The sequence below is a fragment of the Plecotus auritus genome, assembly GCF_963455305.1.
Source record: "Plecotus auritus genome assembly, chromosome: 12".
NCBI classification, from domain to species: Eukaryota; Metazoa; Chordata; class Mammalia; order Chiroptera; family Vespertilionidae; genus Plecotus; species Plecotus auritus.
Genome location: NC_137778.1, coordinates 27,822,111 through 27,840,205, shown reverse-complemented (window position 1 = coordinate 27,840,205; position 18,095 = coordinate 27,822,111). Strand labels below are relative to the sequence as shown.

At 32.3% G+C, this 18,095-nt stretch overlaps 1 protein-coding gene across 2 annotated transcripts in view; it reads right to left on the bottom strand.

Annotated features, from left to right (window-relative positions):
• KIFAP3 (kinesin associated protein 3) overlaps positions 1-18,095 on the bottom strand; it is a 124,064-nt gene that overhangs the window by 17,148 nt on the left and 88,821 nt on the right. For both annotated transcript variants that reach the window (XM_080649122.1, XM_080649121.1), the window contains exon 19: positions 12,528-12,627. In XM_080649122.1, coding sequence (XP_080505248.1) covers positions 12,528-12,627 — 100 coding nt within the window. The remainder of the gene's footprint in view (positions 1-12,527; positions 12,628-18,095) is intronic.

Below are 18,095 nucleotides of genomic sequence, written 5' to 3'. Positions count from 1 at the left end.
AAGTAGAAGTAGACATTGGGTGGTAGGAAGATAACCGTGGGCAAGTTGCTTAACTTGATAAGCTTCAGTTTTCTTACTTTTAATGGCTCCTTGCCTGAGCTGTTGTAAAGATTAGACAGGGATGTAATAAATAGCAATTAGCATGCTGCCTGGCACTCAATGTACATATCTATATATATAAAAGGCTAATATGCAAAGTGTGCCCTCGGGAGTTTGCCTGGGAGTTCGATCACAAGACTAGGAGTTTGATGGCTCGCTATGATGTGTGCTGACCACCAAGGGGCAGTGCGGAACGAAGGAAGGCTCCAGCTGGCAGCCGGCAGCCGGCAGCCGGGGAAGGAAGGCCCTGGCCCGGCAGCTGAAAGGCCCAGATCAGCCCTGATTGCCGGCCAGGCCTAGTGACCCTACCCGTGCACGAATTTCATGCACCGGGCCTCTAGTACTTCAATAATTGCCATCATTATTATTAATTAACAGATCTAAGATTGTAGGAGGAATTGAAACTATTTTAGAGAACATTTCAAGTAACTGAATTAGGATAAAGATTAAGTCTATATGACAGTGAAGCCTGAATTCTGAATTGTTTCTAATTCTTTCCAGTAATTTCATTTAAAACTGGACTGTTCAGTTCATGTTCCAGAAACAAATTTTTGAGCAATTTTACTTATTTTTTTGAAGAATAATAAAAACTTAACAAAATTAATGTTTATTCTGTGCAGAAATTTTTGTGGACTTTCAAATCCAGAACTTTGGGTGGATTATGGACTAATGGTCTGACACAGATTTAATGTTACAGAAAAATGAAGAAGCAAACTACAGAACAGCGCCCCCACCCTACCCCAGATACAGAGTCTAAAGTTCTGTGTTAGCCTCCACCATGTTCTTCCACATGGAAACTATGATGTTTTAGTTTAAGTACACATAGACTGGCTTATTTTAAAGTTCGACATTTCTACATTATGTTTAACACCTTCTGAAAAGGCCCAGGGTAGTACTGCACCTCTCTGTCTTTTAAAATTTTCAAATCACCCTTTTCTCATTGGGGTAAGTAAAAACAGGCACTTCTCCAAGTGGGTCCTCTGTTTTATCAGGAAATCTTGGTAAATTTAGAAATATTATCCTCAATTTCAATGTAATTTTAGTTATTGTTTTCATGATAGTTATCTAAATCAATGAATGGGTATTATATACTACTAGAGGCCTGGTGCATGAAATTTGTGCATGGGTAGGGTCCCTAGGCCTGGCTGGGGAACAGGGCCGATCAGGGCCTTCTGGCTGCCAGCGGGGCCTTCCTTCCCTGGCTGTCGGCGGCTAGCTGGGGCCTTCCTTCATTCCACGCCTCCCTCTGGTGGTCAGCTCACATCATAGCAAGCAAACTCCCGGTCAGTTTAACTCCTGAAGGGACAATTTGCACATTAGCCTTTTATTATATAGGAGGATTGATTTATACCCAACATTTTGATTTTTATGAGAATACAAATGATTTCTTCTGTGGAATCAGATGGCAATAAGATAATAAGTGTGACTTCAATGGTGAGAAACTAGAAGTTGATTTATTTCTTTTACATATTTTATTTTACAATACTTCATATTTATGTTATTATTATCTATATATGTGTATAATATTATTAGAATATATTTATCAATGGCTATCATCTAAAATGGCCTTCTAAGGGTGAATTTCTGGATGGATATAAGTTCCAGTTACCAACCACAAAATAAGACAGTAAAAAAGAGAAAAGGTGTAAGTGAAAAATAAATTTAACAACATATATTAATTGAATCAAATAATGCCTCAATCATAAGGTCTAACTGTAGCAAAAAAAAGCAAATAAAAATATGAGATTTTATTGTAATTTAGCATGAAGATACATATGTTTAATGGTGTATAAAATAGTTTGAGGGCATGAGTGGGGGGGTGGGGGGAGTAATGGGGGAATAAGGACACATATATTAACACCTTAATCAATAAAGAAACTAAAAAAATAGTTTGTTTTAATACAATTTTAAATTTCCTTCGATTTATTTTACAAATATTTATAATATTTTCAATATGTATATGGCCCCATTTGATAGGATGGTACAGTGCTTGCTTATAACAATCTTAGTTTTACTTTAAGAATAGCTCTTATAATGTAGAGATCAAGTTTTTTGAAATTCTTTAAATTCCATTAAATACTATGGACTCTTTAATCAAAAGTTAAAAATAATGTTCTGACTTATTAAATAAATACTAAGTGCAAATTTATGTTGAAACTGAACAGACAACACAATCAAAGAATTGACAAACTTGTTAATTTTATTTGAAGAGGACAAATGGCCTGGTCTTTGAAAAGCACTAAAGTAGGCCCACTTTGAATCTTAATGCTAGTACACATTGCATGTGCCCTGACTCCCTCAACCCACCTCCTCAACACATGCACACTTTTCTCCTCTGTTTGTTAACATTCTAAATCTTTCTCCCAGGTTTGGTCTTTTAACCACTTACTTTTGATAAAGTAGGTCACTTAAAAAGCAAGCAAGCCCAATAAAATGAATTACAAAGATGACAAGATTAAACCGACTGCACCATTTTCATACATTGTAGCTGAAATTCTGCAAATATGCAGTTGGCTGTGGTTTGGCATTTAACAGCATGTGATCAGTAAGGAGGAGGAAATTTTATTCTCATTAACTGTTGCAGATTTACTGCAGTGAAAAAGAGCTATGTAACCCGAGATGTGACAGTACAGAAAGATCAAAGCCAGGGACTGGAAACTAAATAAACCCTCTGGCTACTTCCTGCAAGGAAAATTCACTTTGGCAATGTAAAACAGAGCCCAGTTAAAAACTACTCTGTTTTATGAGCTGTCATAGCAGCTCAAGTGGTTTGGACCGGCTGAGTTTAGAACATTATATTTCCTTGTTTTTGTCTTAGATACTGCTGCAAGCAGTTTTATAGAACCCCCCCCTTTTTTTTTCTTTAACACAATAACAAAACAAAAAAAAAAAGAAAAAAGAAAAAAAAGAAACTTTTCTTTTGGTTGAAACTGAGAAGGTAACTGCTAAACTTATTAAAGCAGGCAGGTCTTCATTTGCACATTCCTTTCTCATTTACTACAGTTTAATATTTTGCTCTTAGATTTATTTGGCAATACATTTACTTTAATAATTCATCAACAATCTGTATAATTCCTATTCAAAATAAGTGCAAATCAGTTTACAGAACCCACATGGCTCATTATCTGAGGATTGAGCTATTTGGTAATAGCACATCTGGAAGGACTATGGAGAATATGGGAATTAATTAATATTACATTTAAAAACCTTTAGGCTCTAGGTTTCATCTGTTTTTTCAAAAAATATTTGAGGAAAAATATTTGGTTTAACATTTCTAACAAAAATTTTAAAATTGTTCATAAATACTTAAATCACATTGTTAAATCAATCAAAACACAGATGGGCCAGAATAAATCAACCTTAAATTAGAAAATATCCCCGAGTTTAGGAGTAAGCTCAGTATCACTGAATCCAGACTTAAAGGAAATAAAAGATGACATGCTCTCTTTTCCTCTCTTATTTTCTTGGATGGGAGGTGGTGCTTATCAATCAAATTTATTACAACTTGGTTATCATTAGCATGTGATTAAGCAAGCCTTTATAATGGCAATTTGCATACTATTCCCTTAAAAAAAAAAACCTCATATTTTTTTTGAAAATGAGCATTCCATAGGTCAAATATGTTATAAAAGCAGTCATCTTTGCTGAAGGACTTTCTATTTTCTTTCCATTTAAATTTACAACTAATTTTTATATATCTGTGCAGCCAACAAAAATGCAATTAATACATATAAAAATGTATGAACTTTAACACTAGATAATTGCTCTTAATGGTGGTGATATAATTAACTTCTCAGTCATGACTGGATTAATTCCCATGTCATTTCTTCTAGTACAAAGCTACACCATAATTAATGTGTTAACATTTTTATAGGATTTAGTCATATTCAGATTACTTTTCTGTTTATAGACTAAGTTATGCTGAATTTCTTCCCCTAAATGAAGTCCTAAGAAAGTGATAATAAATTCGATTTTAAATCTGGTTTTCTTTGGGAGCACCTTTGGACTTTATATACAGCTAACATGCATGCCTCCAAAAACTCTGCTCAGATCACCAGATTGAAAATTAACACAAACTTTATGAGGGCAGCTCTGTCGCCAACTTCTATTCCTTCTAAATTTCAAAGGAAAATAAATCACTTAAAATTTTTTTCCAAGTCAGTAGTATAATTTCTCTAGGATAAAACATCTTCTAAAGTTTCCAGAATTCTAAGCCTTGATTTTTGGCTTCTATTTCTATATTTCAGTAAAGTTTATAATTTGCTAATGCTGATGTATGATAGTCTAATAAAATTTGGCCTTAAAGTTATAGGCCCAATTTGCTAATAAAACCTAATTCAATTCTCCTTGGGAAATGCAAATCATTAGTGTTCTAGCAGCAGAACCAAATTTTCTTGCGATTTCATGACTACAAAGAAGTTGTCTCAATAAAAAGTAAACAAATAAGACTAATATATAAGGATTAATTTATAGGTATAAAATAATTTATAGGTAAAAAATAATATACTGACATTAGTTAATTAGCTAAATAAATTATTTGCATGAGACATTAACCCTTCTAGACTGAGATTATCCCACGCATTTCATCCGAATTTGTTTATACAACTGTATGAATTTGTAGAGGACTTTATGGCCTAACTTCTTAGGACAAATGAATAGTAGCGAACTAATTAAGGTGTTAATAATTTGTAGCAACTTGCCTATAATTTGAAGCACCAATTTGCAGTAAATCATGTCAAATGTATTAAAGCAAAATAGATAAACATGTTGTGTTGTACAATGAGACCTACATATCTTACTCTGAATTGTAATAACATTTACTTTGAAAGTTTCTAAGCATAGTTCACTGTGAGACAAAGATAATGGCTTGCCATTTGGAGGCAGTAATGGTGTAATACTAAGAGTGCTGGCTCTTGCCAAGCTTAAAGGCTTCACTATTTATTAGCTATCTGGTTTGGGACTTGTCCCTTAAAAATCCCTTAGACTTAATTTCTACATTTGTTAAAATAGGGACAATACTATTCTTTGCCTTATCTAACTCACACACTTGTTGAGGATCAAATGAGATACATGATGTTATAAATGCTAGCTAAATGAAAGTTACTAGTATTAGTCTTTGTATACTTAGATTTAGACCAAAAAACATTTTATTCTTTGAAACTTTTAGAAGGCTCTTATGACAGTCCATCTTCTGAAGTAATAAAAAAGGAACTGGCAGAATTGCTATGGGAGTATTTAGAAAGAAAAATGCAATTTGATATAAGGATTATGTTAGAACAAGAGTCTTATAGTGTGAAAACCATTTATTTGCATTGGTTTTATTTCCTCATCAGAACTGTGTTATAGGGCTATTGCCATTCTTGTTTTCCTGTTTTCACTATCTCACAAGTTTGAGAGTAAAATGACCACTTCATTACCTTAGATATAATTTTCCCTGTCAGTTAGTATTATTTTTTATGAATGGTTTTAATTCATGTCAAGAAAGTTTACCACTTGCCGAAACCGGTTTGGCTCAGTGGATAGAGCGTCAGCCTGCGGACTGAAGGGTCCCGGGTTCGATTCCGGTCAAGGGCATGTACCTTGGTTGCGGGCACATCCCCAGTGGGAGGTGTGCAGGAGGCAGCTGATCGATGTTTCTCTCTCATCGATGTTTCTAGCTCTCTATCCCTCTCCCTTCCTCTCTGTAAAATATCAATAAAATATATTAAAAAAAAAAGTTTACCACTCATTTCTGATTGGTTAATACTGATGAAGGTGGAAAGAACTTAAAATTATTTCTATTGATTATACCTAGGTATAGTACTTATTACTGAACTTGAAATACATATTTTACTTAGATTAAAAACAATGTTATTTGGATAACCAAATACAATTATAATAAAAATCTCAGAGATTTGGATATTTTCAGATGCAATAATATACTCTGAAACAGAGCAACTTTTAAAAGTAAACAGAATACTGTCCTGTTACTCAATCCTACTGTTCCTATAAAGAGGTTGTACTCTATGTGTTTTAATCATGGTTTAACAAAATTTCATTAAAACAGAGAAGCAACTCTTGCAAATCTCCCAAACTAAGTACAGCTGAGAACAAGTATTAGAGACCTATGCAAATCATGAACAGAGGAAATAAAATGTCTAACAGTGCCTTGCATAAATATTCAGTTAAGTTTTTGTTTTTTAATTTTGTATATTGTTTGATAATAGTTTTGTCTTAAAATAAAAATATATTTACACATTGAGATTAAATCAAAGAATCTGTTGTCCTAATGTTTTTGTACATACAAATGAATATAAATGGAATGACTAAATGTTCCAAACATACTGTAGACTTTCATTACTGAAATTACTGATATGGCAGTGTTGTACTCAATTTTATGTTATCAAAACATCACAGGTGAATAATGTTTTCTATAAAAAAAAAGAATTTTCAATAAGGAAGAAGCAAACTATAAAAAAACTGTGGTCAACTCTTAAAAAAGTGAAGAGTTTTATGTTAAGTAAATATATATTACTAAATGTATCTATTTTACCTATTTTGGCTTTCATATTGACTTAAACCAGAACACTGACATGATATAATCTAATGTGTGGGCAATATCCTTGGCATAAAAGTAGGTGCTGAAAATAACGTTTATTCCACAATTAGGCAAGTGTACCTCACTACACTCAGTGGATCTATTTTCTCTGACATACAATCATTTATTCATTTATGCAGGATTTTTCTTTGATTACTTCACAAGGATAAAGTCTTAGAAATGAAGTTACAGACGAAAGGAAGTGAACAATTTAAGGCTCCTGTTCTCTGTTACCAAATATATCCCACAATGGTTTCATCCATTTAAATTCCTACAGGAAGTGATCAGAATACCTCTTTGCTCCAGTCAATACGTGGGTATTAGCATTAAAAATCCCTGTCAATTGATAGTCAAAAAATGGAAATTGGTGCTTTATTTTGTAACCACTGTGTCTGGAAAAATTATTAAAGTCAAGAGTTGGGTTTTTTTTTACAGATTTCATGAAGCATGTTCTCTACTGAGAAAAATAGAAGACATTAATAAATAACAAAAAGTCTATGTTCATTTTTGATAAAAATTTAATTACACATTAAATAAAGCAGTGTTTAAATTAATGATTATCTTTAAAAGATTTCATAAGTATTTGCCAATACATTTAGTTCTTACAATACTGCTGAACAAAAATAGTTGGTCTCAATGTTTATCAAAGGAAATATTTCCTGAAGGTTCTTTTCACTATTTTTGGATCCTTTCATATACTGTCTATACTACTGCCACAGTAACAATGGTTACTAAAACTTCAGTTATTAGAACAAATGGGAGAGTTTGGGTTATCAATTAAAAATTGATAAAGGACTTCTCGAAGAATGGATTTTATAGGCATATTTACTTTCTTCTCAATATAAACTAAGTGTTGCATTGGCTAAATTAAGAGTTGTAATAAACAATCATTTCATTTCTTCTTTGAGTAACTGCTTTGAAAAATCTAATCAAATAGAGTTCTAGAAATAATATGTAGTTCTGTAAACACTGCACAATGCACTTTAGACAGGGAATATGTAAATTTGAGGTGCTTTTCTCAAGTGAAAAAACTGAGTAAATAGTTGAGTAAAATCAAAGTGGCTAAAGAAATATCTAATTTTTACATGTAGAGTCCTTGTTTTAGGTAAAAATATGCATTTAAAAATTTGAATGAAAGATTATTTCTTATATAGTAAGGAAGTAAGTAATTTGTTAGGTCTATTCAGTATGATGTTTAGAAGTACAACTAACATTTCAACTGTGTTTGAAAAAAATAAATTGAGTGAACAGAATAAAAGGTGCATATTGGTAATATATAATTCATATGATGCACAGAAAAGCTCATGCCAACATATTCTAAGAAAGAAGGAAAAGAGGCAGGCTGTCTAACAGACACAGAAAATGAAAGTGTAAGAATCAGATGGCTCAGATAAGGACACATCTAGTTCATCCCCGGCTCCAGTGAAATGGTGAAATGGTCAGTAAATGACATCACCATGGCAACCACAAAGAACTCCAGGCCCTCCCTCTGAAAAACATTGTTCAAAGCCCCAAGGAAACCTAAGCAGCCTCTGTAATTTTTTTCCCAGTTTATGAAAATTGGATTCCTATAAAAGAAAAATGGACCATTTTTACTGCAACAAAAACTGATTTGTAAAAGCTGGAAGCAGTTTAAAAATACTCAACATGAGGTTCTTGTTAGTCTTGAAAAGTAAGAGTTATAATAAAAAACGGTCCAAAAATATGGTACGGATACATGGTAAAAGGGGGAGAAAGCTAGTCTTACTCCTATTATTTTTAATTAGCTTCAATAGCAAGTTCCACTTTTAACACCAGTTCAGATTTGGGGAGGGGAAGATTTACATCTGACCCTCTGGGATTGGCAACTCTGTAGCTAATGCCTTGAAGCCCTAATGCATTTTGCATTACCTCTAAATGTCGGGGAATTCTGGCGCCCAGAGGTTCAGACTGATAGTGAGGCATGTCTAAAACCCAGGATTCGCTGTCCAACTGCCACATCTATTTTATCAGACATCCAATCTCCCTTGTAGAATAGGATAGATGAGTTTACAGTTTTCAATATTTCCATTTACATGGCCTTGTTATATTACAAAAATGCAGGCATTCAGATTAAGCAGGACCCCTGATGTGGATTTTAAGAAAAAGACTAATTTGAACTGTTTTCTAAATCTGGCTTAGTTTCTGCATTTTAACAGATATGCCCTATTACTAAATTTTGCCATTTTAGGAAGAAAGTGAAGGGTTTTCTTTGAACAATTAAAAAAACTCTTATAAAAATTAGAAATGTATTCTTTCCCTCACAGGAACTTGGGATCATCAACTTGACCTGAACCCAGTGGAACGGATATGTTAAAACCTCAAAGACAAAAAAGCCATGAGTATTGGCTAAAGAGCATGCCATCTGGCACTGCCATATTGTTTCATGTTAAAAACAATGACAATGATTAAAAAATTTACATTTCATACATTAATTTTTAAAATATATTTTTAGTGATTTCAGAGAGGAAGGGAGAGGGGGAGAGAGAGAAACATTAATGATGAGAATCATTGATTGGCTGCCTCCTGCATGCCTCCCACTGGGGATCAAACCCACAACCCGGTTATGTGCCCTTGACTGGAATCAAAACTGGGACCCTTCAGTCCCCAGGCCTATGCTCTATCCACTGAGCCAAACCGGCTAGGGCTATACATTAATTTATTATTATTATTTTGGATAACTTGACAGTGCTTACTTATCAAAGATATATGAAAAAGAACAGGGAAAGAATTCTTAAGACATCTGAACAATTTCCCTGTTCAAAAAACAACTCAGAACATATAACATTTTCTCTTTTTAAAAGTATTTAAAAATCAGCTTTTTCAATATTTAAAATTCAATCAAGACATTTTTTTCCCCATAACTAACCCAAATTCTTCAAGTTGTCCATTAGGTCTGCTTATTCTTATCTCCCAGCAGAGATGAAGAATAAGAGTTTAACATCTTCTGTTTATAGTTCTAAAAAAATACTCCTATTTTGCTTAAAATAAAAATTTTCAAAAATAGTATTTTGAGTCAATGTTATTTCATCTAATAGGCTTTAAATTTACCTATTGGATATCAGAAGCTGAAAGGTAGCCATTAGTTTAAAATTTCACATCTGGGACATTTTGTGGCAAATTTTCATGCCAAAATATGTGAATAATTATGTAGCAATTTAAAATGCTTAAATCTTTGCAGAATTAAAAAATAAACCAGATAAGATCTATGGTTTGTTACTATCAAAGAAGAGCATAGAAATCCCATTAAAAGAGAATCCTAACCAATAAAAAATGATTGAATAAAAGCAAGAGTAAATGATTCCAGAGTAGGAAATGCAGAAAAAAACAACCGAGTTTGGGCTACACTGTAGACTTTCTCTGTATCTCTGCTGATCTAATTGAAAGTCCCTTCTTATTTGATCTATTACCTGACCGCACCCCCCACCCCCGAAAAAAAACCTAAGGAAATTCATTATAAATTATTTCTCCTGGAAATAAAACGATACAGTTACATGATTTAAGGCCTGAAAAATTACAAAAGACAGGAGATGAAAGACAACTTTCTCAGGGGAAGTTCTTTTTAAAGGGTAAATAATTTCTAAATCAAAATGATTATAATAAATAAGTATATTACTCTTTTGATTTGAAAATAGTCTATAGTAAGTTTTATTAACTAGTCATTTAAGCCAACATTACTCTGATGTGCCTTTTAGATATAAAAGATACTACTTAAATATTTTTACCTTTTAAAGGAACTGAAGGTACAAAGGTAAGAGAATTTTCCCAGTCATTTTTAAAGAGTTATTAACAGAATTAAGAAATAAAACCCTGAAATCTTTGGACACAAGTGCATAATTTAGTCACTGAGTACAAACATATTTATTGTTTTATAAAATGACCATTTTGAAAACCAGATGAGAAATTTTGCTAAATTGAGCTCATAAGTTCATTGTTTTGTATATTCAATTTTAATGAAAATGTTCAGGTTCTTAAAAAACTGAAAGCAAATCTTTCTGGAGTAAGTAATGCATAATTAGTATCTGTCTGTTTTCTTTAGACTGGGGATTGGCAGTATCGGAAGAAGATACAAAAATAATGTTTTCTTCACAATGAAACATAAATGGCAGAATTAATCTTGTAAATGCCATCAGCAAAAATCTCCCATATAAATACTAGGATTAAAAACCCAAATCATTTCTTTCTTTTCCAATTATGTTTTAGAAAACATTTGTATAAGGAATTGTCCCATGATGGCGTATAGTAGTTATGATTAAACAGAGCCTCTATTTAAATGATTACAGCTAATATAGACAGAAACATCAGAAGTAATCAAAAGCCATATGCTTTCTGGTATGTAACCATGTTTAACTTTTATTTCCTAAGGCAAGGAGTTTTTTACCGTGACATCCAGTACAACAATAAAACTATTTCGATAGTGCTATTATTTATTTAAAGTCCACTACAGAATACTGAACTACATATAAGGTATCGTATTTCATGTAATACTACATTTTCCATCATGCTTTTAAACTCTGAGTCATGATCATCAATGAGTTGTGAAACCAATACAGTGGGTTGCAATGTGCATTTCAAACATGAAATAATAGAATAAAACAGAATTTATCATTGTGCATTACAGACAGTAAAAGTAATTAGTGTTTTAAGAAATTTTTGTTCTACATATATACAGGCATATACATATATATAAACAAATGTGTATGTGTGCATTGGGTTGCAAAATGAAAGGTATTTCTTCATGGGGTTGTGATAAAAAAAACCCCAAATGCTTAGAGTCACTATAGTATGCTGTTTCCTTCCAAATCAGGCATCATGTTTGAAAGAACATAAACTTTGGAGACATATAGACCTGAGTTCAAATTTTTTCAGTAATATCCTACTAGTGTGAGTTGGTTATTTAAATTCTTAGAGCCTTGATTTCTTCATCTGTAAAACGGCTATAACAATACTTGTCTTAAAATATTGCTGGGCAGATTAAAATAAATATGATGAATATTTGTAAAATAGATTATACACAATAGATGATCAATAATGGCTGTAAATAATTACTGTTGAATCAAATAGCTTATTACAAGTGACCAATAAGAGTTATAAAATACTAGTCATAATTGTATTCTTTCAATTAAATAATGCCTAAATATATCTTCCAAACAGAAAACAGTTCATGTTAATGAAAAGTACAAATTTATAAGAAAAAATTAAATAAATAATTTAAAGGAAAAATAGTATTAACGGCAAATAAGACTACACCTATTCATGAGACTAATTTGATGTGAAATTTCAATCATCAGTCTAAATTCAAATATTACACCACAAGAAATGATATGAAGGAGAAAATATTGTTTACACATTCTGGTAAAATTTTAAAATCAATTTAGAACAATGCTGACATGTCAGATTTTTTCCCCTTAAATGTTTTATTTGCATGCCATCCAAGGAAGAAAAGTTTTTAATCGAAGTATCAACTTGTTAAAACAGTGATGTTTGAATAATTGGTAAAATACATACATTGAATCCTTATTTTATTTTATATTTTATTAGCTTTGGAAAACAACTTGGTTCATTAATTTGACAAAAGTACTCTCTCTTTCAATAGAAAGCCTGGATTTTGAAAATCAGTGATGAAGCATATATGTTTTCCAGATCTGTGATTTTCTTTTTTTTTTACATAGAAAATATGACTTCAGAAATTAATTTAAATTCAAGCAAGCATAATCTTGAAAATACTGAGTATTTTTTCCTCTTTAATGAACAAAGATAAAAAAATGGGAAATGAAGAGAATTCTAGCTTTTAAAAACAAGGGAAATAGATTTTCTTAGAAAGATTGTTTACCTGCCAGGAAATGAATGCTGTCCAACTACATCTCCATTTTGCAGGTGATAATCATTGAAGAAATCTGGACTTATGGCTCCTTCAGAGGCAATTAGTCCATCTACAAAAAAGGAAGATGGTAACTAGTAAAACATATTTGTAGTGAATAAAAAGGAAGCTATTCTATCAAGCAACACAATAGCAAATAACCTGTATATTTATTCTGGAAATAAAATGTTAGCATGACATGCTCTTCTCTTGGGAATATGAACAGAAGACCATACATACATGTGCTCTTTTAAAACAATCCAGCACAAAGCTTGAACATTTATTGAGCATCTACTACAAGGCAGTACTCTACTAGGGCAGAGGTGAGTAAGACAATCTCTGCCTTCAGGTGGCTCACAAAGACAGAAGAGGACAGGGGTGAGGCGAGGTAAGGGGGGATAGACAGTAAGGAAATAGAATGATTGAAGACAAGGAGACTTTAAATAGCACACTGTCAGTAAAGTACAAAAGTTTGGTTAGTATGTCCCGCATTTTATACCCACACAGCTTCATTTGTGTAACATGATTAGGAAATTAGACACTTCAAATAAGTGAATTTCTAAATAAGCAATGCTTGACAAACCTTAAAACACACACAAACTTGCGTTAGAAATCTTTGTAAATATATTTTACACTCCCTGAGTTTTTATAAAGTGTACAGAACATATTTAAATGGTTCTCGATGACTCAATCTTCATTGTAAGCATCAATTATTATATAGCAAGCCCTAGATGGTTAGATACATTTGACTACTTACACTAAATGGCTCTACACTACTATGCTTTTTGAGTTCTTTTCTGTTGATTATAAAGTGCTTCTTTTCCTAAATCCAGGTCTGCATTATTACTTCTTACTGATTTTTCAGTCTATTTTCTTATTTGCTCCAAACTAAGAATCCAGATAACCTATTTCTGATAAGATATGGCTTTTGTAATAACTATTTGAAAAGTTCTGAGAAGTTTCCTATTTTGAAAGTATTCTGGATTAAGTGACCTCTACATAGATATTGGCTAGGTCACACTCACAACACTGTTTACAAATTTGGGACATGGTAAGTCAATTACTCAGACACCATGTAACCATTTTACACTTATCATATTCATAACAATACTTTCCTGGATACTGTGATCAATACAAAAATTACAATACATCATTTCTGTTTTCGAGATTCTTATGTTAAGTGAAATAAAGGACAAACACTTAAGATGCAATTAAATAATACATTTCATTAATAAATAATATACAATGGGAGTGGGTATATGTAGCAAATGAGCGCTGGAGACAGAAAAGCTGCAGCAGGTTGTGTGCCTGCAGGGCTTAGAGAATGCTACTTGGGGAGGGAGAGAGGGAAGCAGAGGTGTGGGGAATGCCAAGATTCCACAAAGAGTTGAGCAGCTAAAAAAATTAACTTTATATGGATCTAACACTTTGTGAAAGTGTGCCTAAAATTAATATGGTTAAGGCCACAAAAATCAACAAGCTCCTCTGCTAAATGAAAACCAAATAATTGAGGATCAGAGTTCAAGAAATCTGCCAATTTTAGAGGAACACAGCTAAGTAAAATGACAAAATAAAATGTATACCACAGTTTGAAAATGAATACAAAGATATCCCCAGTAGAAGAAAAGATTCTACACTAAGAAACACTTCAGATATAAATACACTAAATAAAACGATAACGGAATAATATTTTAAAAATTATTACATGAAACATGACCTAGTGACGTGAGCCAGGTTAGGAAGAAACTAAATGTCAAATTCTCAACAGCGTCATTTTGATCAGAGCTCCCATTGTCTTCAAAGGGAAAAATGAGGAGCGAAAGGATAAATGGAACACAGAGTGGAACTATAAACCGGGAGCTCATCAGAGATCAAACTAAATATTTTCAGTTTAAAGATTCAACCAGAAATTTTATAAACCCAGAACACAACTAGTTTAACAATAAAATAAGCCTGATATCATGTGAGTGAAAAAGAGCAAATTTACATTTTGAACTTATTTTTTAATACTTCTAGGACACTGCAGCTCATTCTGTGAACCACAGCTGCTACTGTGCCCTTCATGGCTTGACAAAAGTTAGGCAACTCTGATATGTAAGCAATCTCCCTTCCCTAGAATTTATTTATAACTTAATAAAAGTTAAATTATACCTTAAATTAAATCCTCCATTCAAGCACCCCAACTTCTTCGGAACTATCTGTTTCTCAGCATTCTGAATCCAAAAGTAATTGTTTTCTAGAAATACTACAGAGGAATCATTTATTCTTGATTACAAACTCCAGATAAATCTAGTAGTATTTTACTCTAACCTTGTTTTTTGTTCAAGGAACCGAAGAATTCCATGTCCCATTTAAATAACCAGAGAAAAAACAGAAGACAGGTGACATATACCAGAGCACGTTGTAAGCTGCAGAGCATTATTTACATTTAGGTTATTAAATTATATGAGGCCTTTATGCCATGGTTACATCCAACACAACTTTCTGAGGTGTTCCAAGTAATGATGGTAAATATGCTTATAAGTAAAAGGGGTATGTGCTGGAATAAGGGTGAAACCAAAGCAAACTGATTGTCAGCACAGGTAATTTATCAGCCTCCTGATTTCTGAAAGTCAGTTAAAAAACTGGCGTATACACATTGTGAACAAAAGGAACAAATACAAAAACATTATCTTCTTATATATTGTTACTCAAATAAACTTCATTTTTAAAAGTCAAATGAAAACATAATATTGGGCTCTTTGATGAACTAGCTAAAAGTGAAACTGATTGTGTGGGGAAAAATAGATACCAATAATGGAGAAAATGAGAAAAAGAAATGACTCAAATAGGTAAATCATAACTTACTTGGCTGTGTCTGATAAGACACACCATAGAAACTCATGTGGAAACGAAAATGATAGTTTTACAATGATTCTGAGACAGAAGCAAACCATTTTAAGTTTCATATTCCAGAAATGTATTTAAATGTCAAGTGCTAGGAATAAGATTCACCACAATTGATGAAGAAAAACAAAAAAGTAAAAAGTCATTTAGAAGTGTGTAGTGGTAGTAATCCAGCTTTACTGTAAGTGATAATATGCTTGCTCTCTTGGTAAATGTTCTAAAGCAAACAGCATAATTTTCATGACAGAAAAGGAAGTTAGTCAGTGATTACAATTATAATAATTTTAGACTCTAAGGAAAAAATACTATAACTAAAGGAAATGCTAGATTCCTATTTTATATGACAATATTAAAATCCTTTTAAAAATAAAAGAGAGAAACATATACATTTTAACATATTTAACATTTTGAATATACAGAAGGCAATACTAATGACTACCAAGTAGCAAATAATATTTCATTTAAAGTAAAAGATAAAACCCAGGGAGTTATGGGCCACTTAGCTTAACCTCTGTGGCTAAAAAGCTACTGACACTACTTTTATTGGAAGAAGCCTAAAGTTTCATGGAGACCAGGGACTTAAATAAGATGGCTTTCAAATCTGTAGTATTACAAATTTCTCTGAAGTTTCTGAAGATACAACTGCACACAATAAGAGAAAAGAGGCTGGCATTATCTAGGTTTCCATGACACACACCAAGAGATACCACAGAGATTCATTTAGTAGATGAACTACTCATGGAAAATGAACTAGGTAAATATTAATACACTAATAAAATAGATGGCTTGACATGAGAACTATATCTTTAAATTCACAGCAATGTAATCTCCACCATATCATCAGGCCTCAGGTATTAAAAAACCACCATGAGTATATCTAATGAAAATATTCCATCCCTCAAAGGCTTAAATTTACTTTTCCATTAGTGGTGGCTGTTTCTAAATTTTGCTATAAATTTATTTAATTTAGATTTTGTACAAAAGCCTAAGTTGTACATTTTAATTATAAAATATCTTATATAAAAATGTTTATGATTTTCATTTAAGAGGTTAATTTAAATAAATTTTTGGAAATGTGCTTTAACTTTTTAAAAAAATTTTATTTATTGTCTAAAGTTTTACATGAGTCTCCTTTTTCCCAGTTGACCCCCCCACCCCAGCCATTCCCACCCCGGGCAACCGCCCCAGTGTCTGTGTCCATTGGTTATGCTAATATACATGAGTACAAGTCCTTTGGTTGCTCTCTACGCGGCCCCCCCCACTTATTATTTGTCTCTGGATCTATTCTTGTTCATCAAATCATGTTGATCATTATATCCCACATATGAGTGAGATCATGTGATATTTAAGGGTATAGATAAGACTTTTATTTAATTATAGCTAAGTCCTCTCAGCAAACTGAATATTTTTTTCTTTAAAAAAATTTTTTTCCTTTATTGATTAAGGTATTACATATGTGTCCTTATCCCTCCAATGCCCCCCCCCCCACTCCACTCCCATTCATGCCCTCACCCCCCCTGGTGTCTGTGTCCATTGGTTATGCTTATATGCATGCATACAAGTCCTTTGGTTGATCTCTGTGCTTTAACTTTTTAGAAATCTGTTCTAAAATTCTAATTGTATTAAAACAACAAAGTTGAATACTGTGGTGGTTAAAAGTTTTATTTGGTTTGAAAACTATGATTCACACTGAAAAGTAGCTATCAATCTTCAAAGCAAGAAATCTGATTCCAAGAAATTCTGATTTCTATTAACAAAAAATTCATATCATATATATTTTACATCATTTTACTTCATGAATATCTGAATATGTAAGGAACAGCTGCTTGCCATTACTGAACTAAGAAATTTCGGTTGGTTGAAATTAATGATCTACACCATCTGGTTTGAAACACAAAGCAGTATTTCATAACTACTGTAAAGTTCAGTTAGGAAGAAATCTATTTGATTTTCAAAGTAAAGTATCAATTTTCTAGGATTCAAATAACTATATGAAATATAAAAATAATGCAGTGTTTATGGGCAATTTGCACAATATACAATTATGAATACACATGAATCAATACATAGTAGGAAAAAGGTGAGCCATTAACTTAGATATAATTACTTTCATGCTTTTTATTTCTAACCTGCTACAGATCTTAATTAGAAATCCTTTCCTTCCACTCGTCAACCAAATGACTTCAATGAAGTAATATTAATACTGGCAACTGTGAAACACATTAAAAGCCAAAATATGGAAAAACTTACCAATCTTTGTGCCAAACTCATCCCTGGAAAAAGGCAGTATGGCAGAATCAACAAGGTTATAACATATGTAAGGTTTACCTTGAAAACACTAGCCGAGTTTAGAAGGAAAAAACTATTGCTATAAAGTATCTACATCATCCCAACCAATAAGAGTCTTCAAATAGTTTACTACTTTGAAAATAAAGAAAAACCATGGCAAAAGTAGAGTTTTTAAAATGAAATACAGGGAAAACAAAATATAAATTACTAAGTTATACATTTGAATAAATAAAGAAAAATACATATTACATTTTCAAACAGAAGTCAGAAGTCTTGAAGATGTCATTTTAAGTTATATATTCTAGAATGTAATCAATTAAGAGCAATTAATTTTCCTGGCCATGGCCTTTTATATTGAGATCACAT